General features: G+C 43.3%; 1 protein-coding gene across 1 annotated transcript; it reads left to right on the top strand.

Moving 5' to 3' along the window:
• Positions 1-4,598: 4,598 nt before the first annotated feature.
• On the top strand, positions 4,599-19,324 carry LOC109859365 (homeobox protein HMX1-like). Its single transcript, XM_020437567.1, has 3 exons — positions 4,599-7,084; positions 15,857-16,053; positions 17,927-19,324. The coding sequence occupies exons 1-3, from the start codon at positions 6,037-6,039 to the stop codon at positions 18,170-18,172; spliced, it is 1,491 nt and encodes a 496-aa protein (XP_020293156.1). The 5' UTR covers positions 4,599-6,036; the 3' UTR covers positions 18,173-19,324.
• Positions 19,325-27,978: the final 8,654 nt, after the last annotated feature.

Here is a 27,978-nt window from a genome sequence, read left to right as displayed (position 1 = left end):
TCCCCGGAGAGATTTCGAATTTGTTTTCTCAAACAACTGACCCATTTGTGCGATTTTGTTTCTCAAGAATCTTCTCGTTACGTACGTAAAATATGTTATATTGTTAAATTAATTGCCAACAAATTTATAACGCAATTACGTTCGTTATTTCGAGAGAGAGAGAGAGAGAACTTGAGTTGAGTGCGGAGCTTGAGCTGCGGAGAATTCTGCTGCTCTTACGTATCTACAAACGTACAAAGTCGAATTCTGACGGCAGTCTTGCCCCCGCGCTTTCTGAATTTGTTTTTCCGCGTCAGATCGCGGATTCGCTTTCACGTGTCGCGGAGCGCAAATATTTTCTTTCATGACGATTTCCGACATTAATAGCGGTATTAAAGCGCAGAGCGCGAAAGCGAAAAGAGAGAGAGAGAGAGAGAGAGACAGCGAGCGAGCATTAGTGCCGCCTTATTAGGCCCGCGAAAAATGGAGCCCGAGCGTCTTTTCCTCGCGGCAGGTGATGGCATAATACGACCGCGGCCGGCGTCGCCACCTCCTTCCGTGGCAGCTAATTCCACATTAACTGCACTCTCTAAATCTCTGTCAACGCCGTTCCCGGCCGGGGCGGTCTCGACAAAAGCCGAGGATTCGATTCCCGGATCACATTTACACACGCGACGCACCCTCACTCTCTCACTACGTTCCGTACCTTGCGCACACACGCTCTTTCTTTCTTTCTTTCTCTTTCTCTCCCCGGAGTCGATTTCAAAACGACTACTTACGGTTCTCTCAGGAGCACCGAAACGACACGGCGTCGGTAGACGGGCGAGGGGAGTCATCCGACCATGAAACGCCAAACTAAACGGCGCTTTGGACGCCCAAATATGAGACTCGAATCTCCGCTCGGGTTTCGTGTGCGTGCGGCACCCGCTTGAACACACACACACACATTTATATACGCTTATAAACGCGGGGTCGTGCCGTCCCTCAGAAGCTGCGAGCAAACTCAAACGAGATTATGAAGAGTGTACCTAATGAAAAGTGTCCAGAGTGGTTGCTCATACAGAGAGCAAAGAACGTGGTACACTTTACACAGAGCTCTAATTGAGCTCTTAATGAAGCGTGCTTATAAATATCATGATCGTATCGCGTATCACTTGTTTCATTGTGTATATATTTATACGCAATGTAATTTTTTTAAATCAATTCAAACATAAGATATATAAAAAAATTAGTTATTCTCGCTATATCGCGGTTGTAAAGAAAGTGTGCGCGTACGTGTATGGGATTTATTTATTGATATGTTAAAAATTTAAAATCTCTCTTATATATCTCTTAACTTTCATCTTTTAATCTCTGAAAAAACTTTCAAAAACTCTGCGCGGAATTACACGACTTTCCTCGCTTCGACTTTGTGTAATTTCGCGCCGGTATACACGTAGGTGTGTACAGATATCGCGTATTTATACCGGGGCGTACGTGGAGCATCACAAAAAGGGCATAATGGAGCTCGTAGTCAGATAGGTGTACATAACGAGGCCACAGAAGTGGGGTGTGGGGTAAGGCACGGAGGAGGCAGGGTGGCGCGCGGAGGTTGTCGAGATATAAATGGCGGGGAGGAGAGAGATCAGAGAGGGTTGGTTCCCCCTCATCCAGAACGCATCTGCCCCATTATGCTGCCCCGGGGCACTCCCGAGACCATTAATCCTCGCTAAACGACAGCCATTTTGTACCTAAACTGGATTGCCGACTCACTAACTGGTTTTGAGGACGCTTAATAGACTACTCGGTGCTCCTATTATGGCGATCGCGCGTCCGCGCTTGTATTTCGGTGTCGTTTATTCCCCGTTAATGTGCAAATCGCGGGGAACGTTCACGGAACATCCCTTCCTTTCTCGAAGGTTTTGTGTGTGTGTGTGTGTAAGCTCGCAAACGTTCGCATTTTGCTCGTCACGGTGCTGGTTATAGTTTACAAAAGGTTGCGAAGAAAGAGAGAAGGAAATAGATCAACGGCGACGAACGCTTTATTACAGCTTATCTAATTAGGGTCTCTTTCACATTTGGTGCAATTTAAGCAGTTACGTGCGAAATTCAAGACAGTTTCTTCTTGCAATAAGCGGCAATTGACCGAATCCGAATGCTGCTGAATGTGTGCGTTATATTTGTCCATTTTCTGAATTTATAAATAATTGCGCGATAAATTATGCGCTTAAGCGCGCATTCATTCCCGTGATGTTTGCCGGTTTATCGAATTTTTTTTAATTCGCTCGTCCCGCAGTTAAACAGTCCCCGAGCGCTCCTTCGTCTAATTAGCGTCAGTGCGGCTTCGCTCGTCTTAATTGACTCCGCGATTTCATTTTTACATCGCGTTTAAATAAAGTCGCGCGCTAATAAAGTCCGCTCGTCGGCGAGAAGAATCGTCGGGAATTACGAAAGTCTCGCATAAGCGCGACACAATCCTCTCGACGGCAAAAAACTCTTTCCTCCTTGGACGCAAAGGCTTGCGGTCGGTTGTAACAAGATTTTCGGTTAATCGGCTTGAGACTTTCAAGATCGTGACTGAATGATTTCCCTTGATCTGCTCCAACTTACTTTGCGTGACGCGCGCATTGGGATCCGAAGAGGTTGTTCCTCGTTATTGTCATCGCGGATGTCTATCGGATTAGCGTAATCCCAACTATAAAGTATCACTGTGCGATCTATCGTGCCAGTGATACTATTGTGCCACGATTGTGTGCGGCTTTAAACATATTACGCCAATAATAAGAATAAAAAGTGTTGAACGTGAGGCTTATGTAACGTGATTAACGTCTCTCTCGCGCGCGTTTTGCACAAAGAGATAGTTTCTAGATTTTTTTTTTTTTGCTATTATCGCATCTTGCGAAACAAACGCGTTCCAAAATAATCAAACTCGTGTTTGACTATTGAGTTAGAAAACAATTTGTCAAGTCTATGAAAAAATATTCTCTTTATATCAAATAAATAATATAATTATCTGTACACGTACCTATATATTTCTAATTATCTTGCATCTATTTTTGTTCAGTACAAATCGAAATAACGAAATGTTATTCTTTTTACGCGCTTCAAAGTAGATTGCAATTTTATGAAGAAAATATATTTCGTTAAAATAATTCTATTATGTATTTAACGAAGTATCTTTCAAAGAAACATAAAAAAAAGAAAAAAACTAATTTCATTTGCGCACAAATGAAATGCTAATAATTATGTAACTTTTAGCCGTCGGTAGATGCGGTTATTTAATTGTCGTCGCAAGCAAAATCTTTTGCGTCTGTCTCGCGCAATTTACAAAAGCTCCTTGCTCCTTCAATGAGTTCTTGCTCCCTTTTTTATTATATAGATTTTTAACAAAATGTTTGTTTTCTCACTATGGGGCTTAAATAAAGGCGTCGTAAAATAGAGAGAGAAACATTTGCGCGCGCGTACAATTGGCCAAGGTCTTCGCAGCCCCCCGTTCACAACTGGCAAACACGACAAAAACCCGTGGTGCTTGACAACTCAATTCTCTCTTTCCGTGCTTTCCTCCCGCCTACTGGCGTGTACATCTCTTCCCTCGCGAGAAGTGGTACGTACTACTACTGGCTTTCTCAGACGTTTCCCCACATCGCATCGATGTGCGTTTTTGAATCGAAGTGTCAAAATAGGTGCTCGCTTGCTTTGACGCTTCAATATTTCACCTCCCTTTCATCAACGAATACTATCGGTATCACTCGTTTGGTTTCTTTTTACTTTTTGTCCAATTATTATCTGGTTATAATGAAGTGATCACACAGACGGGATTCGAAGTGTCGCGGGACGATTCCGATCACGTGTCTCATCCATAACGCGTACCACCGCAAATAATTAAATATAATCGACGTACGGGCGGGTCGTACATCATAAATCCTTGATGAACCATCACGAAAGCGGAAAGCGGAGGAGTCGCGTCGTGCCGCGCGCGTCTGAAGCCGGGCGTGCGGGGATGTTCTGTCCTCTCTCTCTCTCTCTCTGTCCCCAGCATGCTGCGTTCGTGCACACAGTCACGTGCACCCGTATTGCCAATCAATTCGCGCATTGCGCGCCCGGGAATTAGACAATTAGGAATCGTCACGTTCCGCTCGGTTCCCGCCGCGCGTCCCACCACCACCACCATCGCCATCGCCTATCACACCGAACGTGTCCCATCGACCATCCTCGTTTCCCACCACTTCGCGGCCGCACGAGGTGCGAGATGACGCACTGCCAGCTCCATCTGGCGGCCCGCGACAAGCCGGAAGAAGGGGCTCCCCTTCGGTTGTCAATTCACCTAGGGATACACGGGATTGGCCCGCGTCCTACCAAGAAGAACGCCCACTCTCGAAACGCCCGAGATGCGCACCGGCTCGCGCGTATTGGTCGAGATCTGGTTGCGGTACCGGTTTCGCAAGCGTCGCGGGGGCGGCGCGCACCCGGCGGTGGGCACCGCGACGCCGGTAGCGATGGGAGAGACAGAGAGTGAGAGAAAGAGAGAGAAGGAGTGAGAGAACAGGCGCGAGCGAGACAGAGGGAGACCGAGGTGCCCCAACCAGGGCTCTCAGCCGCGAGTGCAGCCGAGCTGGTAATCAGTGCCGTTTCCGCGGCAGTGGCGGTCACCACGCGGGCAGATTACACAGATTACAACCGATTACATTTGTACTCCTACACCGCTTGACGGTCGTTTCTTTTTCCGGGGATACCGAGAGCCGCGCGCTCTCTCCCGCCTTATCCCCACCGTGAGTCGCGCTTGGAGTTACGAGACTGACCGTCATCTGGTGAACCGTCGTCGTCGCGCGAAGCTCTTGTCTCATCGTCCGGTGTGAACGTAGAAGAAATTCCGGAGTCGGCACTGAGAGACAGCCAGAAGTGGACGCATCATCTCTCGGACAACGTGCACAAGTGACGGTTCAGAGTATCATATCGAGCGCGTGAAGGAAATACGGGTTTGACAGCAACGACGACCGTCGCGCGACAGATAGACTCTATCTTACCTAATCGTGTGGGAATATGTCTTTTATCATCACCGAGATCTGTCCCTAATGATCTCATTTGTTGACGCACGTATATATATGATATTTGACACTTGTAATCTAGTGATGAAGTTATCGGAGTGCAGCATTGTAGTATGTACATTATAGCATGTATTATCACATCATGAAGAGATTAAAACGAGAAAACAAAGAATCGAGGAGAAACTTGTAGGAAACGAGATTACAATGAGTATAATACGCTAATACAGTAGCTAGACGTATATCATGGAAGAGCTGTCAAACGTCAGATCTGATTGCTTGTTGTTCTTATTAAACAGAAATATTGTCCATACCAAATTCTGTAATCCACGTATCAATTTGAGACACAGTTCAAATGTCCGTGTACAGATTCGGTAAACATTATCCGAGAAGAGACCACAAAGTATCGTGAAGAGAGAGCGGACAGATTAGAAAATCTAAAAAAATTACTTGACTCGAACGTTCGATCACAGGATGCGACAGGTATAAAAGTCAAGAGGTAGGGAAGAGTTGGATCATCATGTTGATATCCTAAAAACACTCATCTGACTTTAATGGGGGAATCCGCTCGTGTCTGCTGGGTCATTCCGCGGCGATGCGGCGGATTCCAAGAATAACGGAGCACGGGGCTTGCTGAACAGGCGGTAGAGGCTTGGATGGGTCTCGTATTAGTGTGTACCGGGATTCAGGTTCAGATGAAAATCGCAATGTGACTGATCGTCGCCTCAAAGTGGATCGTACTGATCGATTGTGTTGACCGCATCGATCGTTCATTTAATAGGCATCTCCGCGATAAATTAATGCAACATCATCAGCTTGTCAAGATGCAAGACGCTATTCCTTCAAAGTTCCCGTTAGACGTAACAGTGTAATGGACGTTGCGAGCGGTTTAACATGGAACTGAAGCAGCAATCAAACGTCATTCTTATTTGCATTTTTGGGTGACTGTCAAGTGACTGTAATAACATCGCGGATCTTGGAGATTTGTAAGAGACGTATAAGAAGACCCGATAGAGGAAGGCGCATTCGGATCGGGATGAGTAACGGCGAAGGCGTGGTGACAGGACCGGGTTCCGGCAGCGATCGCCTGTGCGAGGACGTTGACATGGCCACACCGACGTCAGCGTCTTCAAACCTGAAGCCGCGAAGCGGCAAGATCAGCTTCAGCGTCGACTCCCTGCTGAGCGGCACGAAGAAAAGTGCCATCAGCATCGGCGGCGGCGGTGGCGGCGGCACCTTCACGACCAGACGAGATAACGACGATAGAATGGACGCCGAGAAAAGTCTCGATATAGAGACCAGATATCGGGAGCTGTTGATAGAGCAACAGAGGATTCAGAGCAGAGAATTGCTCGCCAGGCTGAGTCCGCACAGACTCGCCAATTTTGGCAATCATCATCACCATCACAACCCAAGCAGACTCGAGCAGGATCACCCGCCCGCATCTCGGCAGGAGATGCTCACGGTAAAGGATTTTTCTAGGACGAGCCACGACAAATCGTCCTCGCCCATCAGGATAGATCAAGAAATCCCGAGAGACCGCGACGATCACCGATTGACGAGCAACTCGCCGAGCGGTATCGGCGAAACTATGCTTCAACGAGAACAGGAACATATTCAGGAAGAGGACGAGAGGATCGACAGGATCACCAATCCGAGATCTGTGTCGCCCGCAAGTAGACGGGAGATGCTCGACGATCGCAGCGACTCCGAGGCGAATCGCTCGTTGGAAGGTGACCGGACGACGGATCATCTGGATCTCGAGGACCACGAGATCAGGAGCGTCGGCCAGTCCGAGGATTTAAACGTAATGGATTCGGACTGCGAGCTGGAGAGGGATCTGGACGCCGGCCAGGAGAAGGAGGAGAAGTCCAGCCCGGTAGTGCCTCAACCGATTCACCCCGGAGTGCAAAGGCCGTCGCAAGGGCCGCCATATCTCGCCGGTGCACCCGGCGCTCCCGGCTGGAACCCCGCGGGATTTCCGCATTCTCTGGCGGGGTTCGCGTGGCTACCCCCACCCCCGCACCCGCACAATCCTCACGGGCATCTTTACACGCCGCACGGCGGACCCACTAGTCCGAACGGTAAGATCATTGCCATGGATGGAAACATCCCCAATCTTTTTAGTCAATTAATTGTGTATTTGTAACATTTACATATAGTTTTAGTATTGTTTTCTTAATCACGTCACTGGAAAACAAACAGCATCCAAAAAACGTTCGAAAAAATCTGAAAAGCTTCGTGCGTAGACAAAAGCTGCGGTTTGGTGCATTTGCTTTTTCTTTCCGTTTTGCGAATTACAATGTCGGTGATTAGATGAAAAGCTCCTAAATGCAACTCGCATGACATTCACGGCACGCAGACTCATAACGCTCTCTATTAGTGCCGTTGGTCACGCGAACAGGCGGATGTTATCGGTCTTACATGCCAAAGAATTCGCTCGTACTCCTAGGATTACCTTCGTCGCGATTAAAGCTCAAAAACTGAGACTTTAAAACTGCCAACCACACGTATGATCGACAAGATATTTTTTTTTTTTTTTACCTTACCTTGGCCGCGACGAGAGAAAGAAAATTTATAATAGGACCGATGATGGAATATACCAATTTTGAACGATTTTTATACATGCGTATAAAAACAGAAATATTTATCGCAATAAGTTGCAATAAATATTTAATCTTCATACGTCTTCAACATACGCTGTCACTATCAATTTAATCTGAATTTTACGAATGTGTGTGCGAATTTAATTAAAGTGCTGATTTTATTAAATGACCCGTCACATTCCGACAATCTTGTGTGGGTGGGTGTGTGTTCTCCGCGATTGTTCTCATTTACATAACTCTAAGATTTTTTTTTTGCATTCCGCGCTATTAATTTAAATAAATAATCGATTATATTGCTTTTCTCGCTCACAGGCGATTAAATTTGAAATAAATATCCCGGGAGGGTAATTATCTCGACGGAATATCGGATCGTTATTCCCTCGTTCTAAATTTTTTTTTTTTTTTTTATATTAGTTACAAATTAACTCTTCTGCAAAGACTATCGTGTTATTTTCCCAGCACTCGAAATTCTCTTCGCGTACGTGCAATCTCTCACGTTCTCATTATATTGCTGTGCTATTTTTATCCGTATATATCAATATTGTCAAATACTTTTAAATACCATTCAACAGTATCTGTGGACAGAAAATTATCATGGACACACACCGGCCGTTTTCCAAGAATTAACGAGAGTTAACATCGTTCACTTGTTCGAGTGGTTACTTTACTTGCACACGCATGTAGCCGCCGCAGCGAAGTCGCAATTTTCCCTCCACTCGCGTCCACGATCGTCGTTGTTGACTTCTCTCCTCTTTCTCTCTCTCTCTCTCTTTCTCTCTGGGGTTGCAACTTGACCATTAAGATTTCACTTGACTTTCCTGATTTTGTTCCACAAATGTCACGCGAGAGACTCCGCTTACAACGACGTAACGTTCTACACACGATCGACGAGATGCGGGAAGTTCGATCGCACCGTATATATATCTAGGCTATTGGAACGCGCACGATCGCGACAGACGAGCGGTGTTTTCCGTCGCCTTTGGTGTGACGCGGTAGTGATCGCGCGTGTGACGCGAACGAAAAATCAGTCGCGTAGATAAAACTCGATGTAATTGCCTAATGAGGAAGGAGAAACCGTGAAAGCAACTGCTGCTGCCGGAGCGCGCTCGCGCAGTTCTTCGGGACAGGTACAAAAGTGATCAGACGCGCAGATACAGATCTTGTTCCATGACCAGTGGCGGATATATGGATTGTAATTGGCTAATAAATCGAGAAGGAAAGTCGTAGCGGTCCGAAGTCGCGATAATTAGACGTCGCTGCCGCTTGGAAGCACTTTGCTGATAAATAATTTACGATGACTTAAACGAGAGAATTAGTATTGAGATTTATTAATTGCCGTTTGCAAATCCGCTCGTTCTTCCGTTCTCGTTATGTATTTTCAACGATCGGTATTTCTCGCGAACAAAGTTCGTTCGCTTATTAGATTATTAAGAAAATACATACACGCGCATCGCACAGTTTCGATCCGATGCGTTTGAATATAAAAACTACAAAAGTTTGAATTGTTTATTCAAAAATCAGATATTTTCAAATAATTGTTTAAAAGTTTTGGAGCAATTCGTTTGTTTCATATAACTTGGCGCAACGCGTTCTTTATCTTAATCGCACAAAGTGTGACAACAAAATTTGTGACAATAACAAATCGGCTGATCTTCGTGTTACCTTCTCTCGGCTGCACGTACATGGTCACAGGTATTACCATCTGTCTCTAAGCGAGTGGAAGATTCCTCCCCCTTAATAGAGAAAGATGTTTCAAGTGCCAACGCGACTCGTGTCGCGGCGAAGAACTCGTGAACACCGAAATCCATCTCTAATGGACAATTAAAGTAATACCTCATTAGAGTGTAACCGACACCTCAACGGGCGCAACGAGCTGGTCGTTATAGCCTCTCTTCTCAGTGAGTGTACTTCGTCTCGAGTGTAACCGCGCGACTAAAAAAGGACGAGAGTGCTCTTCTCGTGCGCGCTAGCTTAGCTACTCGCGCGCGTCAACTTTTATGCTCGCCAGGAGGAGTCTCTCTCTCGTAATGGTTTTTAGAGATTTCTTTCTCGGAAAACGCGCGCGGAGCACACACGCGAGTTTATCCTCTCATTACGCGCGCGGTTGTATAATTTCGCGCGTGTCGCGGGAATCTCTCGAGATTCGCGCGACATTATTTATTACCGCGATATTTTATTAACGAGGACGAATGCGAAGAGAATAAACTCGCAAAAACTAGTTACGTTATACATGTATGTACGTAATTTCTCACGTGAACTTATATCTGAATAATCAGTTGGATAATATCTGTCCGGTCTTTTTACTAGTGTCACGAAAGTAATAAAAACACAAATCAGCTCTCCGTGCGCAGAGTTAATGTAAAATTATTCAAAATAAATATAAAATTATTTTCAACTTTATGTAAAGGACATTATTAAAACGCACAATCTCGTACAGACAAAAATAAACTCAACTTGTCTGCTGATAAAAATTTTTCATTATAATCATATATATATATTAATATATATATATATATATATATATATTAACATATATATTCTGTCCGGAATGCACGCACGCACACATGCACAGTGTGAGAGTACTGCTTGTTATCTCCGGTCTCGTCACGAACTTTATTCTCGCCTTTTATCAACTAATCGGTAGGACCCTAACGCGTTTAAAAATCTATACGGTTGAATCACCTGCCACCAGTACTACGTCGACAAACCGTTTCCGACAGCCGTTGTTTCCACGCATAGAAGAACCGACAAACAAGATCCGAAATACGCCCGTTCTTAAAGAACCGTGAAAAGAAATCCCTTACGTTTGAGTCTTCGAAAAATTTATGCAAACATTAAATCACGCAAAGTGGCGCTTTAATTTAATAATCCCCAAAAAGTGCGTGCGCGATATAATTGAATTTACAAGTTAATGTAAACGCGCAATGCGTACACGTGAGATAGCGAAATCAGAAAAAGGAAAATTATATTGAGGAAGACACGCGAGCATAAAAACATATGAATGATTCGAATCCTATATAAAGAGCAGTTACCTTGCTACGCGCCGTCTTATCTTTTAAGGTGGCGTAATTGAAAGTAACACTCAATATACAGCAGAGCTCGGATGATAATTAGAGTGGGGAAAAAAATTTTCAGAGAACACGCGATCCGCGACGTCAACTCGTAATAACGAGATCGGGTAAAGAGCTTATACGTTCGCGCGCTTTACGCGCACACGCGGATTTTATCCTTTCCAAATGCCGTAATTGAGTATATACAACGCATCTGCATCGCCAATCGTAAATTCAAATCTCTCAAAACGAGGATCTGAAATATAATGTACGCTCAATCAGGGGAGCGTAAAAAGAAAATTAAAAAAAAAAAAATACGGTGCTCTCTTGCGAAGCCGATAAAAAAAAAAAAAAAAAAAACGCATATTATAACACAACAAACACTGCCGCGGTCTCATTTTCCCAGATGTTGTCTGCCGACAGAAAACGAGGGGAGGGGAAAGTTGACAGAGGGGAGGGCAAAGCGGATCACAGCCCGGCCGCGAAGCAGTTCGACATGATAGAGTCATACATAACTCACGACATCCATAATGCATTCAAGAGGCAGCGGGATAAAAACCGCTCTTGTTAAGGTGGCCTGTTAGGTTTGGTGTGTAGCTTGCGCGTTCAGCTTCCTGTGCGATGTCGCTCGACAATGGTTTTTTGCGAGCGATAACGACAAACCGTTCGCCTCTCTCGTTGGTTTCGCCTTTGCTTGTTCTTCTTACGATTTGTTCTCCTCGTTTTCTTTTCGCTATCGCGGTGCGTGTGCGCGACACCAATTATCGCCGCTCGAAACGTAAGTTGGGAGTAGACCGACATAGCGCGCGCGCTCCGCTGTACAAATCAAACCTCCTCTCAAATATCGAGGAAAGAAACAGTAATTTGAATTGCACAGATTTTTATCCGTTCAAACTTTGACAATTACATTAGAGATTAGGGTTCTCGTTTTCAAATATAGAAATCAATTGCGAACTTCAATTTTCGCGAGTGCTCGCGATGATTTTCGTATTCGTATTTTTGTTTTTGTATTCTTTTTTTTCTTTTTCATATTTCTAATTTTATCACTTTAGTATTTTTCATATCTAAGTTTTTTATGGGGCTAAAATTTATATCTCTCTACGTATAAAAAAGAGATATATATACATATCTCTCTTTTATGTGGTATATAAATATAAACGTAAGATTAGGAAACTGGCGGAGAAGATATTCGAGAAGATACTTCAAGCTAATCTCCTATTTCACTTCGATTTGTAGAGGTTTTTCGTGTATACAGAAAGAATGGATAATATAAAACTCGGGAAGAGATTTTTTTTTTTTTTTGAGTTTTATCTTTGAGTTCTGGACTCTGATATTTACGACATTCGACTCTTTTGTTGGAATTTTCGAAACGTCACGTTTATCGCATAGAAATTCGATAAAAAAAAAAAAAAAAAAACGCGACGTGCGGCGCGAGAAAAATTAGACAGTGAAAAGCTTATTAGCCGGCAACCCTCCACCGCTGACAGTTATCGCGAGGAGGGTGATACAGCCTCGCACAACCCGATATAATACCGGGGGGGGGGGGGACCTGTCGTTGGGCGGCGGCTTTCGAAAATTATGAATATACACGGACGTCACACGCGCGCACACATTTATAATGCTCGAACGCCTCTGCCAGCTCGCATTTATCTGCGGATTGCGCGCGCAGGAATGAATTAATGACGCCCGCCCAACGTCCAATGATGTTCTACAAAATATTTCGGACGATTCATCATTCCATGGACGTAATTACCCGCCTCGGTCGTTCCAGCAGCGGTCCGACGCGACGCGTCCGTTACTCTCATCTCTGTGGAAGCTCTAGCGCTTCTCCTCCCCCTCAACCTTTCTCTCTTTCTCTTCAAACTTGAGCATCCTCGCTCATAAAATGTAACTCGTTGCTGTGCGATCACCTGCGAAATTTTGTATAATTATGTTCGCATGTGATGAAACCCCGCAATATCTTACATTGTTGAGTTCATCGAAGCAATGCGTAACCGCGCGCATGTCGCGCGAAGTACGAAAAAACTGACATTGAAAAGTATCAGATATAATTTTACAGCACGTTTGTTTTTTTTTTTTTTTAGAAATCAATATGCAGCTAAACAAATGATATGTAGAATTAACTGTGCAAAGTTTGTGTGTGGAAGAATTTCATAATCCATAGACGCGCACGTTGATCTTATTTTTTTCATTTCCAATTAAACTGATTTGCAATTTTAACGATGCAAAGCCAATCGTATAAGGTTGTCCGAAAAATTTACAACTCCGAGCGAAAAGAGATCGCGCCTATAACAGCCGTCATCAACGTCCGCCGGTCCGTTACGGCAATGTAGTCGTTCGCGTGCGTGTTTCAGCGATCGGGTAATTAACAGAAATTAATTAGCAGTCAAGAAGAACATATTGATCGGTTACGTGTGCGGCATAGCTAGCTTCGTCGGCGAGCGACATGAAATCGCTCTATGTTACCGCGTGAATGGAAGCTACGTCGACGTCAACGACAGATTGTCTTTCTAAGCGTGGATTCGCCCCCGTGCGTCTTCCGTTTGATTTTTGTCCTAATTTATACAATCAATACTTTACACACAATTGCATAACGAGCGGAACACTAGCTTTCACGTCGAAATCACATCGAAATTTTCAACATCTTCGCGAATTTAATTTTTTGTTTAACAACCGTGAGCGATTTAAAGAGCTAAACAAAAGTGTTGTACAAATATTTGTTAAAAAAAGTGTTCTATGTAAAATTATATAAAATTTGTACAAAAAAATACATCAACTTAGTTCGGTATATGATCATATCGCGTGTGATATTTGTAACACTTAATATATTACGTCTCTGGATCGTTATGTCATCAAAATGATTAATGTTAACGAACTTATACGAAGTCTTCTTTTTTTCTCTCTAAACCCACAGAGAGAGATAAATGTCACCTAACTCGAGTGTTAGTCGCGCATTAATAATTCAGTAGCTCAGCCGCGATAGTTATGATTTTAAAAGCACCGTTACATCCGATATGAAAATAAAACGTCGCCAGAAGGCAATAAAACACGATAATTAGTACAACATATTTATTATAAAAGATCGCGCCTGCGCGCGCGCGCACACACACACATGGTGTGCTCTGTCACGACCCACATACGATATGTCCTTAAACGCGAGAAAGAAAGCGGTGTGGGTAGGTACCCGCTACCTTCGATCCCCGTCCGAATAAGTATCTAATTAGCAGAAATTAATTAGCTCCTGCCTGGGAGAACATATTGATCGGTTATGTGCGCGAACCCGCCGCCAGTTTCGCGACACGCACGAAAACGGGAGGAACGAGCAGCGCAACTGAGAATGGAAGACGTTAGTAATACCGGTGTCTCGACTGATGTCGATGTCGACAATGCCGGGACGGCGGCCCGCGGCTGCCTTTTTTGTAGAGTAGCCGGTCGATCGTTAATTAGCGCTCGGAATCCACGCGCGTCTCTCCCCTCTCCTGTTCTTTCGTCGCGAAATCGTCATCGTTTTCGTCGTCGAGAGAGCTCGATGTCGAAAACACTTTTTCACAACGCCAACATATACGGGCCGTACAAAATGTAAGAGCGATGTAACTTCGCATCTGGGCCCCGATGCTTTTATAAGATATCAATTACTCTCTGTTGATGGGACTCACGTTGAGCGTTGAGCGTGAATGTGGCGCAAGATGCTTTATAGGAAACTAATCTGTCTAATTATATGAAATACGCGTGAGCGCGTTAAAAGGAGAATTGTTGTTGCGGACCGCTGCGGGGCATTTTTAACGGATGTCAATAGTTCGTTTGGTCTATTGTACGCTCCTTTAATCTCGTATGAAGAACATCAATCATTCTGTCCGATGTAATTGTGCTCACTAACATATTAAACTACTTGTTCCGTTCAAAAATACACTATTTTTTGCAATATAATATCAGAAATCGAGTTTTACACAAAACATACACACTGTCGCGCTATATGCGAAATTAAAATTGGCAATTGAAGTGCGAACTCGCAATTGTGTGTTGTTTACTTCCGATCATTCCGCGTATGTGTTTGAGTTATGTGTTTTCCGTTTTGAAATGCTGATTATATGCGGCATTAATATTTCAAGGTGCGTTGATGCGTCAAGGTATATTGTTTCTTTGTTGACTTGCAATGAAGTTTTACAGTTTTTTTTTTTAACAGTTAATATTGATAGTTTTTTCATTGATTCGCGGTGAGTTTTTACAGTTATTTTTAATTAAAAAGAAAATTTTAAAGCTACGTTTTGTTTCGGTGACGTAAAGTTTTCTTTTTTTGATAAATGTGTCCACAGCCCACCCAATTCGCATTGGCTCTCTCTCTCTCTATCTCGGATTATTTATTTCATTTCATTTGTCTAAAAAGAAACTTTATAACGGAGTGAATTTATACGAAAAAGAATGCAAATCAATATTATGACCGACGAAATTACCTTGAAAAAAAAAAAAAAAATAGCAAGATTTTTAACGCAGGTATCAGCTAATTGCACATACCTGAAGTCAGTCAAGAAATAACGATGGTCAACGATAACCAACCGGATGGCGAAGAGAGACCAGGACGATTAGGCGCCCCGATAATTAGGCGCTGAGCATTCGAGCGCGATTTATTTTTTATGATTTAATTTGCACCCTCGTCCTGCCTCTCGTCAGTAATCGCTTCATCACGCGAAACCTATGAAATCGCATTTTACCGTAGTCGAACTCTCGTAAATTCAACCACTAACGTTTCGCGTTCGACGTTAATTATCATCTCGATGAGCGCGCTGATGAGTGAAGATGGCGAAGACCGGTGCTTTTAAATAATATGAACACAAATATCCCGCGGATGTCGAAATTATTATCGACTCACTGTAACGACGCAGATATGGCGAGTAATGTTGGTTAGCAGCGCGTAATAATGTTATTTAAATCCGTGTGTCATTTTTTTTTTTTTTTTGTTTACGCGCAAACAGGAAATATCGACTTAGATCTAATTCACTGCGAAAGAAGAGACGCAAAAACCTGAAGAGATCGCGCAATGTCGAGTGATTTTCTACGCGCTCGAGAATTTATATCCTAGACGCACCATCGTCCATATCTCTCGAAATGAGACGCGGAATTGCAATTTATATGTCGCAATTTTGCAACTGTGTTAATTTAAATGTTTACGTGTATGTGTAATATAAACGCTTTATGATTTCAGGAGATTTAAGATTACCGGGACCTGGGCCAGGCCCGGTCAGATGCACTCTCAGAAAACACAAACCGAATCGAAAACCAAGAACGCCGTTCACGACGCAGCAGCTGTTATCGCTCGAGAAAAAGTTTCGCGAGAAACAGTACCTGACGATAGCCGAAAGAGCGGAGTTCTCGTCGTCCCTTCACCTCACGGAAACGCAGGTGAGAGACATACATCGGCCGATCGATATATACAGGCGCACAATTAACTTTATCGGAATTAAGAAATCCAATCTCGCGCGCAGTATTTTTAAAACGCGTATTATGAAAAAAAAAAAAAAAAAAAAACGACCGATAATTAACAAGATGATTTTTTCGCTCGAAAGTAAATATTAAATAAAAATATTTTGAAAAAGAAAAAGTGATAAGTGCGAATACATAATACTACGATGATTCTCTTATACTTTGAGTCTCGCTCTGTCGTCATTCCCCGCCGCATACGTCTAATACGACCTATGTGCCGTTATCGCACGGTTGGCGTGCTAAGATACACTTTGCGCATTCGTTACAATGCATCAGTCGAAATGAAGCCGCGCGTCGCATTCATTTGCTTAGATAAGCCACCGATTACCTCGCCATCTTCTTCTCCTCGTGTGTGTCGCTCGAGCGACACCGAACCGTTTCTCCGCGCGTGCTCTCTTCTCTCCTCTCATTATTCACCTCGGACAAAGAGGTACGTCTATACAATTCAAATCGCGATACGCCGGGCGCCGTGACGACATCCATCAATGGGTCTTGTGAAACAAACTTATTATTTCGAAGTATCTGATCTTTTTTTTTTTTTTGTACAAACCTTTTTTTACAAACAGGTTACGAGAACAGACGATCGGTATCTTTTTCTTTTCGCGGAGCAGTATTTTTCTCTTCGCCCAATTAATTTTCTCTCTTGAATTGATTTTAATTTGTATATGTGATTAATGAGAAATAATTAATGTATTGCATCTGGTTTTTTGTTTTTTTTTTTTTTTTTTTTTATACAACAAATTTAACTCGAACAAACTTCTTAATTTGTGACACTTCGTGTGAGACTAATTGTGATTGCGCGAAAGATTGGCCTAATTGAGTTGTTATTGCGATTCGTCACAGAGACGTCGCGTTATTGAGTCCGGAATATTTTCCACGACGTTGCGAGACAATGTTTCTCACAATGTGTGTTTCTCTCTAAAAAAAAAAAAAACTACATTTGAGTGTAAAAATAATTATCACATATCGATGTATTCACGCATGTGTATTGAAATACGAGCGATCGTTAATAGCGACATTGATGCGAAACCTGATTTCGTAAGACATCAGAGAGACGTCGCCGAGTCTTCGTGTGACCGGCGTTCTCTCTCGTGCCGAGCCGCCGCAAATTAGCTGTCGATTCAATGCGACAGCTGCGCAAACGCCGCGGAATTCGTAAACGACTGCGCAAATAACAATTAAACGCGATATTACGCACGTTATACGCGCGACTCAGTACATACAAACTCGACCGTATTATCGTCGCCATCGATTCGCTGACGATCGGAGGACTTCTCAACGCGTCGATAATTTCTCGCTAGAAAAACTGACGCTTCTTGTTTGACCGTTTTGATTAAATAATGCGCTAAATGTTTGCACACGTTTTGCGCAAAAGCCTCTGTTTGCCTCGTCTACAACAACGCGCCAGCTATATTCTCGATCGTTCAGCGATGCGCGTTAATTACTTCGATTATTGTGTAGTTTTATTAATTGCGTTTACAGGTGCGAGCGCGGCAGCGCGTGCTGTTTGCCGATAGTAAATCCCCGTGCGCCGATGTCAAACACGACTTCGACTAATAACGGCGTAATACTTACGTAATGTTCGCACCTAAACGCGATATATCGCGCGGCACAGAGCAATCAATGAATTTTCATGTTCTTTTCGCGCCGAGATTTTTTTAATGACACTCGAGGAAACGTAATAGGAAATATTTGTTCGCGAGTGAAATTTTTATCCGTCCATTTGCCGTGTTGTGGCAAATTTGGCGTTATTGTTCTTAACCACATTCTTCGCATCCGTTGTGTGTTTCAGGTGAAGATCTGGTTTCAGAACCGTAGAGCCAAGGCGAAGCGACTGCAGGAGGCGGAAATAGAGAAGCTAAGACTATCCGCGAGACCACTTTTGCACCCGAGTTTCGGCTCGGGGCTGATGTTTTCCGGGGTTGGTCCGCCCGGTACCCCGGGGGTGCCTCCCTTCATCGCCGCTGCCATGGCCAGGCACACCCATGCCGCGGCGGCGGCGGCCATGTTTATGGGACCGCCTGGACACCGACCTTAATAACCAACACGCGTGTGAATTTCGACAAGTCGTTCTCTGATATCGTCTTCGAACGATCAATCCGACAATCTGTTCTTATGACTATGAACTCTCGATGACGCAAGATGATCCCCTCCTCCTCCCCCCCGCCCGTGAGTTTGTTTCACAAGAAAACAGAAAGTTCCAAAGATTACAGATTTCGTTTAAACCGGAAATTCGGAGGAATCGCAACCGAAGGTGAACGTCTTATCTCTTCAGAGATTATACGAGATAATCGAAAGTTCGAAGGCTCGAAGATAAATATCGTTCCGGAGACCTGTAAACCTCATAAAAAAAAAAAAAAAAAAAGAAACAAATGTTGTAATTTTCTCTCTGAGCGATGAAACAAAATTGTATTGTCTATCGGCACCGCCCGGGAAAGGCGCTCCAAGCTTTGATCTCAAGAGAAAGCACATGAGTGTACATAGTGTAAATAGATATGCGTTCGTACGGTAACTGTGGGTGTACGTATGTATATATACACACGTGTACAGGACGCTTCGAATCGAATGCCCTCGAAGAAGAGGAATTTGCGAAGCAACAGCGAGAGCGCGTTCGAGAGAAAGGTTAGTTTAAAAACAATTTTGGACCGCGCTGAACGCCTCCAGCAGGGGCATTCGTTCCCGAGTTTTCGTTTTTAAATAAAAGGACCGAGATAAAGAAAGAGCAGCTGCGTGAATATATGTGCGAGGTACGTTTGAACAATTCCGAGTCTAAGATCTGTGACAAAAAAAAAAATCAAAGTTAAAACCGAGTACAGGTATGATGATTTTTTTTTTTTACTAAACAGCTAATTATTGTTCTTCTGTTGAGAAAATTTACAATTTTTCATTTTCTTGATCTTTGATCTCTCAAACTCGTTACATTATTTTCTATGCACATAACGAAAACCGGAGAGACAATGTGCTTGTAAATCCTTGTATTATCATGTATCGATTGCAAATCGAGAGAGAGAGAGAGAGAGAGAGACGGAATCGTTCATCGACAGTAAAAACTAACGTTACGAATGTGATGCGAGGTTTCTTAGACGTACCTCCATGCGCCTTGTATAAATGTAAGATGATAATTTATCCATGGAAGTATATATTATATAAATATATAATAGCGAAAAAATAAAAGTGATTTCAGTATTTACGTTCCGTCGATTCTTCAACCCTTATGTGTGTGTGTGTGTGTGTGTGAATATATGTGTGAGCACAATTAACATGTATTTCGAACAAAAAGCAACAACTTTTTTTCTCCACGATATTCATAAATTATATTTCGAAATAAAATTGTGTGCCATCTCTTTTCATTCTTCCTATTTTTCAAGAGTACTCTCCATTAGGTAATTAAATTATTACTTTATTTTTTCTTATAGAGTATTCTCTCTGTTGTACAAAAGAAATAAACGAGAGTGAAATTTTCCGGAGAAATTTCAAGAATTAACGCACGTGCAAATAAAACAAAACAAAAAAAAGAAAAGAATCCGTGAACGAACTTTTCGCGACGTCGTGATTAATAAAGCTGCAAATAACACATGATCAAATTGATCGAGCGTAACTTCTTTCTTGAATAAGGCATCATATATACATATATATATATTGAAGCAAGAGGAAAAAGAAAAGCACGTGGGGGTTTGCCCGGCCCGATCGAATCTATCGCACAGTCATCGACAAGTCGGCTTCATATAAGGCAAGTAGTCAATCCGCCGATATAAGACGGCCAAAAGTGTCCGCCAGATAATTAGAAATATGTTAATCCGCCGTGGATGCTAATTGGTTTTTGACTAAATTTTTAATTAAGTCTTAAGCCTGGGCGGCACGCTGATTTATCGAAGAAAGGGCTCTCTCTCGCGGCTAATTATAAAAAATATATATATATATATAGCTATATATATATATAGAGAATGCACACAGATACGTGTACACATTTTCACCACGCAAGTTTGTCGTTATTATATTTGTGTGTGTGTGTGTGTGTGTAAGTTTTCGCTGGTGTGCACCTGTCTTACTTTACGATGTGTGGCCATAGGCGCCTGCAGCACGTTTTTTCCTTTCCAAGAGAGAAACAAACGCTGCGTTCGAATAATTGTCGTGTCATTTGCTGATATTTCGGGATTGAACAAACAATACACGAAAGAAACGTGTTTTAGTACTTTAGACTTGGCGTGAAATCTAGACGCTCCAACTAATTCGCGGATTTTCAAACACGTTCCGAAACTTCTTCCGTTGAAATATCGAGAAAATTAATCGAAAATACGTGTCGTCGATTTACAGTGCCGTTTGAAATCGCGGGGGAGAGAGATATTGGACAAACGTGCGCGTTTGTTCGGGAACCAATCGTCGCGAGAAGACGACGGAAGATCCTTTAAGAGCGATTCACCGTTAAAGGCTTTACAAAACAGAGGCGCCAGATATTCGCTAACCCGTGTAGATCGGAAGCTGTGTTCCCCTCCTTGTTCTTCTCTCCTCCCTCCCCGTAAGTGTGTTCTCTCCCAAAGTCTCTCTCTCGGCAATATCCGCCTCCGCTTCTCTCAACGGCGCGACCTCGATCGGCGCGTTCCCATATAGATGAAATTTATGTACCGCGCGCCGTCCGATTCTACGCATACGGCCACATTGAGAGCGCTGACAATTAATTAAAGAATAATTTCTTGTCTTCGCGATACGCGGAGGAGCGTCGCCAGGTTGGCGTCCAATTATGCCCTCGAACCGAAGCGGAATACCAAGCAGGGTCCTCCTGTCGACGACACCGGACCTCGCCACGCACCTCGCCGGGTTCTGTTCTCTCGTAACCCCCCTTCTCGTCGCGAGCATCGGCCACGCCGCCAGCGGCGTGATCCATATAAAACGCAAGCCGCGAGGAACAACGGTCTGTGTCTTAATTACGTGGAACAATAGACCTGAATTTTGTTTTTCTCCCGTTCGTCGACTATACACAATGTAACGTAACTTTGTAATATGAATTTTTTTTTTTTTTATTGAGAATTAATTACGAAGAAAATATTTTTTACACAAATTTTAATCGCAACGTGGACTTTGCCAGGTTTTTTGCTTTGATCATTTCGCAGACGCGACGAAGAGTAGAGAGATCGATTATTATCAAAGAGCTCGTAAGAGCGGGAACGTGTTTACAGCGGTAAATACATAAGATAAGTCAGAAAGATTTAAGAGCGAATAAAAGGGAAAGGGACAAATATTCACGCGTGCATCGAAAAGCAGGAATCCACTCTTGTTGAGTTCCGAATTAATCCGAATTAATTGGTCGTAAATTATAAACAGTCCGGTTTGACGAGAGAGGCGGGCGAAGAAGAAAGCGGAATGGTGCCGACTGAAGAGTCAAGAGAGAAACAGCTTAGATACGTGTCTAGTGAAAATTGGACGAAGAGAGAGAGAGAGAGAGAGAGGGGAAGACAAGAGGAGAAGAAAGCTCGTGGACGAAAGAAAAGGTAAATTAAAATTCGAAAGAGAGTAATAGAACGCGAAGAAGGAAAGAGAGAAAGAGGTAGCTTATGCAGGAGACAGTAGCGCATCGACACGCCATTATGTGGCAGCTGGAACTAATTTATACAAGGGCAAGACGCGCCACGAAAAGTCAGTCGCACGATCAGGAGAGAGAGAGAGAGAGAGAAGGGTACCTCGGTAGTATTATTTATCGGGAGAAGGGACCTCATCTTCTCTAATTAGAAGTTTGCCACTGTTTCAACTCGAATTCGTGTCTTTTGCCGAAGACCAGAGCGATTCAGAAGCGGGGATTGTATCCCAAGAACGGGGCAAATTATTTCCTTCGTGCTCTGATCGTAAAGTGGAGTATAATATATATGTTAGAAAGAGAAAGAGAAAAAGAAGAAGAAGAAGAGATAATTTACGATATAATTTATATTTATATTTATATCTTCTTGTCACTCTCTCCAAATGAAGTGTAGATCTTCGCGATAGCGCACTCTTAATTATTCAAGCTTTATTCGTTTCCCTTTTCGTCACTTTCTTGTCGAGAAGTTTAAACTCGTAGTTATAACGGTATTGAATTCCCGTGTTTCTCCCATATTCGTGATATCTTACAAATTATTTTGATTTCACATCTCTAGGAGCAAATGTGATACGTACACACACACACACGTGTGTACTTTTACGGATTGTGTCCGGGTCTGTTCCCGAGATGTACCTCGTAGCGATAAAATCGTAGAGTAAAATAATCGCGCGTCGTCCGTCGCTTCGAAACGCCATAAATCGGGCGCATCGGTTGAAGCGAGAACCCGCGCGCGGATCATGTGCCGTTACCTACGTAATTGCCGGCGAGATGAATCGAGACGAAATCTCGTTTGCAGGACTTTGTAGGAAATTTACGAAGCCGATCGAGAGGCGGCATCGGTCGGCGCGCTTACGGCGAGAAAGTTTATCCTCGCCGCGTACGCAAGAAAGTCGCGGCCGATGCGAACGCGCCTCGCGGCGGACTCTTCAAAAGTACCGAGGAACCGAACTCCCTAATTAGGAACAAGCTTGATGGCCGTTCTTACACGTATTAAGCGATAGAACGAAACAGGAAAGCGAAGAGGCGGAATCGTCGTCAGTAAAATTCATGAGTGCAATTTCAGTTTACATCTTCTCGGTAAATTTAACTTTTCGATCGTACGTGTAACAAACATCTGCAAGATTTTGAAAGACCGAGAGAAAGAGAACAAATGAAAAGAATTTCGAAAATTCGACAAGTTTTCATTGCGGACGCAAATCTATTAAATTTAAAAAATAAACAAAGATGAACCAAATGTAAATAACACAACATAAACAATACAAAGGAGTCCGTTCGGACAAATTGTTATTACACAATTTTAAACCTGACGCAATTTATCATAATTTACAAGCGTTACGAGAGGTTTCACGTGTTTGTTGGTAGAATTGTGCGCTGTGTCACATGAATTTAAGAGTTTAATAATCTCTCTCTCTCTCTCTCTTTCTCTCTTTTTCTCCCTGGAGAGACGCGCATCGCTATAAAGAGAGATAATAACTGTATCGGGGACATTTAATCGCGCCGCGCAGTTTTACCGGGCGCGCGAAAGCGTTTTACACGCGGGACGATTGTCCCCGCGCGGAATTTCTAGTTTAAGTAAGTGTTCCACCGGCTCTTGGTATTCCAGGAGCAATTAGCGCCGACGACGCGAAGCCGTGGCGAGGAGCGCGAGGGCGGGACGGACGGAAATCACTTTAATATCTTTCTACCTCGACAGTCCGGTGGCGCGACCGGTTTGTAAATAGGATGAAATGACACCGCATTATGAATTGTCGGCTTAAACGCTCGTTTATTCGTCCGATTTTGTCGGAGAGACGACGACGACGACGGTAGCTGAGCAGCCGATTAACGATGTTCATGGTCCCGCCGGACGCGGGCGCGATGAAAAACGAAAAGATCGTAATTATTTCCAGAGAGAGACCCGTCTCTCCGCCGCGAAGAATGCTACTACTATTAATTGCTCCCAACGGGACTCGTTTCTTATGAATATAGATGAAGAAGCGAAGGAGGAAGCTTCTCCTCTCTTTTTCGATTTCTTACCGAGATCGACGCCAAAAGAAATCGAGACGCGTGTGTATACACTGATTACAATCGAGATTATAATCCGATCATCCGTTTAGTTCTCGAATTTATAGCGCGGCCGAAGAACAGCTTAATCATTTCTTTCACTCTCTATAATATGTATAACGTATTTACGTAATATTTATTACGGAGATTTATTTATTATGGATTTATTATTATGGACCCGGAGAAAAAAATTTAATAAAAGTGTACATTAACGTTTGTTAAGTAATATATATCGCGTGATAAAGTAGGTAACAAGTTATTCTCTCGTGCAAAGCGCGAGAAAATTTATTTCGAGAGAAACGATGTCTCGATCGGAGATTTCGAAAATGTTCCGAGTGGCGGATCACGTCCCGGGCGGCGGCGGGGATGAACAAAAAAACGACGGCAGAATCCTGGGGCAATTAGTCGATATTTTAATACGCAAAAAGCTGACTCCTCGTTAGATACTCTCTCGCGGAGAACACCCGCCGTACTTCCCAAAGGGCCATTGAGAAAAACGGACTCGGATGGAGAACCGATGCGGCACCTTGTTAGCGCACGGATTCCCGGGTTGACAGCTTCGGGCAAAAATAACACGGACGTTAACCCGTTTCCGCGGCTACCGAGGGGGGTATTATATCGCGAGAATCATTCGGATCGCTTTGCTCTCTCTCTCTCTCTCTCTCGTTGTACCGCGAAATTTGCCAGCGAGACGAATTCTCATAAGCATAATTTTAATTCGAATTTTTTTAACACACGTCTGATTTGCATTTCTGAGATACGTCTTTGAGATAAAGCGAAATTAGTCGAGTGAAAACAAGAAGCCGTCTAAATGACCGAGTGTATACAGTAGCTCTACTCTTGTGAACTGAACTCGAGTGAGTTTGGGGACCGAGAGAAGCGTCAAGATATGAGAAGTGAATCTCCTTGTTGCCTCTGGCTTATAAAGTGTTTTACAATATCTCTTGCACCCGTGAAACAAACGATGAAGCAAACAATGAAAGACGAAAGAAAAACAATTAGGAGTGAGCGTGACACAACGATCTTCCGAACGAAGAAGGATCGTAAACCTGTCAACTCTTTTATTGTTTTTATTGTTTTTTACCGCGCGACGGAAGATAAATAAAGACGAGCGAATAGAAGCCTAAAAACTCTCATCTTCCGAGTTTTAAAGGAGAGTTCAAGAAATTGATAACAAAACTAAACTAGTTTTTTTTTTTTTCACAGATAATTATTTGTAGTGTTTTTTTTTGTTTTAATATTTAAATAACACGCAACGTCCCGAATTAATTTCTAAACACCTGAAGCTTCTTACCGAAAGGCTGACGTCCGAAGATATCGGAGACGATCGTCGTGTTTTTTGTCTTGTGCGCGTTTTGTTACGCTTAATTTTAAAACGATCTGTATTTAGCCACTTGGATACATTAATGAGAAAACACACACCGCGCGCGTATGTACGTAACGTGGGAAGCGCTTATCGGATTCCAATTAAGTGCGCGATGCTCCCGGCAGCGGTATATAGTTACGCTTATAGTATTGTACCAACTACTTGGGACGCGCGGAAGTGATCGCCGTGAGTAAGAAATAATTAGAGCTTTCGAGCGAGAGACCCCAAAGGGAGGTGGGTCTCCCAAGCGAGGACTTCCTTAATTGACCTCTGTTTACACGTACGATCGTGCGCTCGCGTTTACACACATCGCCGTCGTTTTATCCGATTAAACGCGAGTCGCGAAATAGGAGAGTGTGAAATTTCGCTTTGCGTCCGAACGCGCTCGCGTCTTCTCCAAAGAGGAACGGATACAAAGGCGATTTCGCGTTATTATGACGTTTTATTACTTCGTCATTAGTTTGCAGATCGATATACGTGCGCGATATTTCTCGCATCTTCTTCCGGTTGCGAAAGAATTAACATTTCGATTTCGATGTTTCAACACCTCGATTTTAAAATGGAGAAACGCAAAACTTCTTCGGTACTTAATTTCATATCACGCACATTTTTTTCTCAGGGATAATATTAAAAAATTTCTGTCTATATATTTTTATTGTTATATCGATTGATAAATCCTTGACGGGGATAAGAAAAATCGCCTCGCCGCGCGATGTGTGACCAGAAATTCGTATTTGTACAACAACCGCTTCTGGCTGTTGCTTCGGTTCGACTCTCCGGACGCCGGCCGCCCTTCGTTCCCAATTCCGATCCAATTTGATGCACGGTAGCTTCGAGATACCGCATATAAGGGGCTGCGGGAGTAAATGGTAAATAACTGTGAGCCGTCCCTAACACGGGGCCCCGGCGAAGAGAGAGAGCCTAATTAAACGATGTACAATTTATAACACCAGCCAGAAGGTCTAATGGCTCGCGTTCCTGGAAACCCGTTGGCTCCGCCGTAGGACCACACCTAGCCGGTCCTGCGGAGAGAGATTGTCATCGGGCTCTAAGGAATGACGCCGCCGCCTCGTTTACGATTCGTGTATAGCGCGTCGTTTTGCTTCTTGATGTAGTGTGTGGAAGGGAGAGAGCGCGCGCGCGCGCGCGCGTATCGTCTGTGTTAATCATTCGTTTTAATTGTTATTAGGCCCTTTGCGAATGTCTCTCTCTCTTTGATTACATCCGCCGCGAGCGTCGCGCCAAAAAAATTTCGAAATCGTCTCGAGCGCGATAATTTGTTTAAACTCGCTTTGATTTATTTTAAAAAATAAACAGTATCGAAATAGAAAAATTATTTTAAAAACTATTTGTTTGAAAAACACGATTTTAACTAACTCTGAAAACTTAAATTTAAAAAATTGAACAGTGTCGTGCGGAGATCTACTTACGAGAATAAGTTTGTACTTAACAGAACCGATATATATATATATTTGTTCGATTATATTATGTTATAAAAAATTGATCGTTTCGTGAGGCTACGCGTAAGTACAAAGTTACAAATATAGATTCCTTTTTCAATAAATGAAACACCGGAGAGATGTCGAAAATAAAATCAGACTGTGTGTTGAAGAGAAACACACGGAGGCGACGCCAATCGACATCGCAATGCTCGCGTTTCGGTTTGTCGCGAACGAAGGATACGCGATAACGCGTCGATTTATCCTTAATTGAGGAACATTTGTGCGACCATGTGAAATTTCCGGACGGAGCCAGGATCCTTCTCTTCGCGTATAGACGATCTCTCTCTCTCTCTCTCTCTCTCTCTCTTTCTCTCGCGTATCAAGACGTACTGCGACTTTATTATTATTATTGCTCGGCTCGAATGTGATCGGCGAGTTGATATCCGCGAATCTTACATTATTGACGATGCGTGTCGATTAAACGGGACCGCTTATTGGTCATTCGTAAGCGCATCCAACGATCCGCGTTGGAATGTCAGTACGGCGGGACGTAGTCCCCAAAGGGTGAAAATTAAGAACTTGGCGACGCGAGGCGGTTTATGTTGATAAAAAATACCGGTCTTATCTCGATCGGTGAAACCGAAATTAGTAGCTGCCGAGAGCGCGGCCGCACTCCATGAAGAATTCGAGTAAACTAAATAAAACGCGAAACTTATACTCACAATTAGAGGGATATCTCTCTTTCTTCCCTCCCTCTCCTCCCTCTCACCGTTCTCTGCCACCCCAATTGCGGTGCGCACATTCACACACGTGTAGAGCGCGAGCAGTAAAATAATCAGATTTAATACGCGCAATTATTTTTCTTCCGCGAATACATAAATTAAAGCCACTTTTGTAACGTCTCCCCTCCACGACGGTTGTTAAGATAGAACTCGAGATATAATCACGCTTTGTGTGCAACCCCCCGCGCGAGATCGAAAGGAGATCGCCTTCGCGCCGGAGACTTACACGATTGTAATGGCGAAGATAATTTTTTCACGATGGAAACTTAGCACCGGTATATAGCAGCTATTTTTTTTTTTTTTTGTCTTTACGATCGTGGGACGTTGTTCACGGCTTGTTTTCACAGCGTTTCAGCGCTGACGAACAATTATCATTTTAACATTCTCAAGCTTATATTTTTTTGCTTCGATCTCAAAAAAAATCGTACGCTACAAAAGTAACCTGAGTGTATTTACATATATATATATATATATATATATATATATGAGAAATTTCGAGGTTTGCGTATAAAATTCGCTAAAAGGTTTTTTTTCCGAGTGTCGCGTTATGAGAACGGCTACTAATTTACGTCGTTCGTGTTTAACCTTTCCCCGGGCTGTAATCATCAAGCCATTACGCTCTGTCGCTGTTAGGTTTTATTA

Source organism: Pseudomyrmex gracilis, unplaced genomic scaffold, assembly GCF_002006095.1.
Source record: "Pseudomyrmex gracilis isolate BER0280 unplaced genomic scaffold, ASM200609v1 scaffold_259, whole genome shotgun sequence".
NCBI lineage: Eukaryota > Metazoa > Arthropoda > Insecta > Hymenoptera > Formicidae > Pseudomyrmex > Pseudomyrmex gracilis.
The sequence above is the reverse complement of the archived record's forward strand: the minus strand, read 5'-3'. Positions and strand labels throughout refer to the sequence as shown.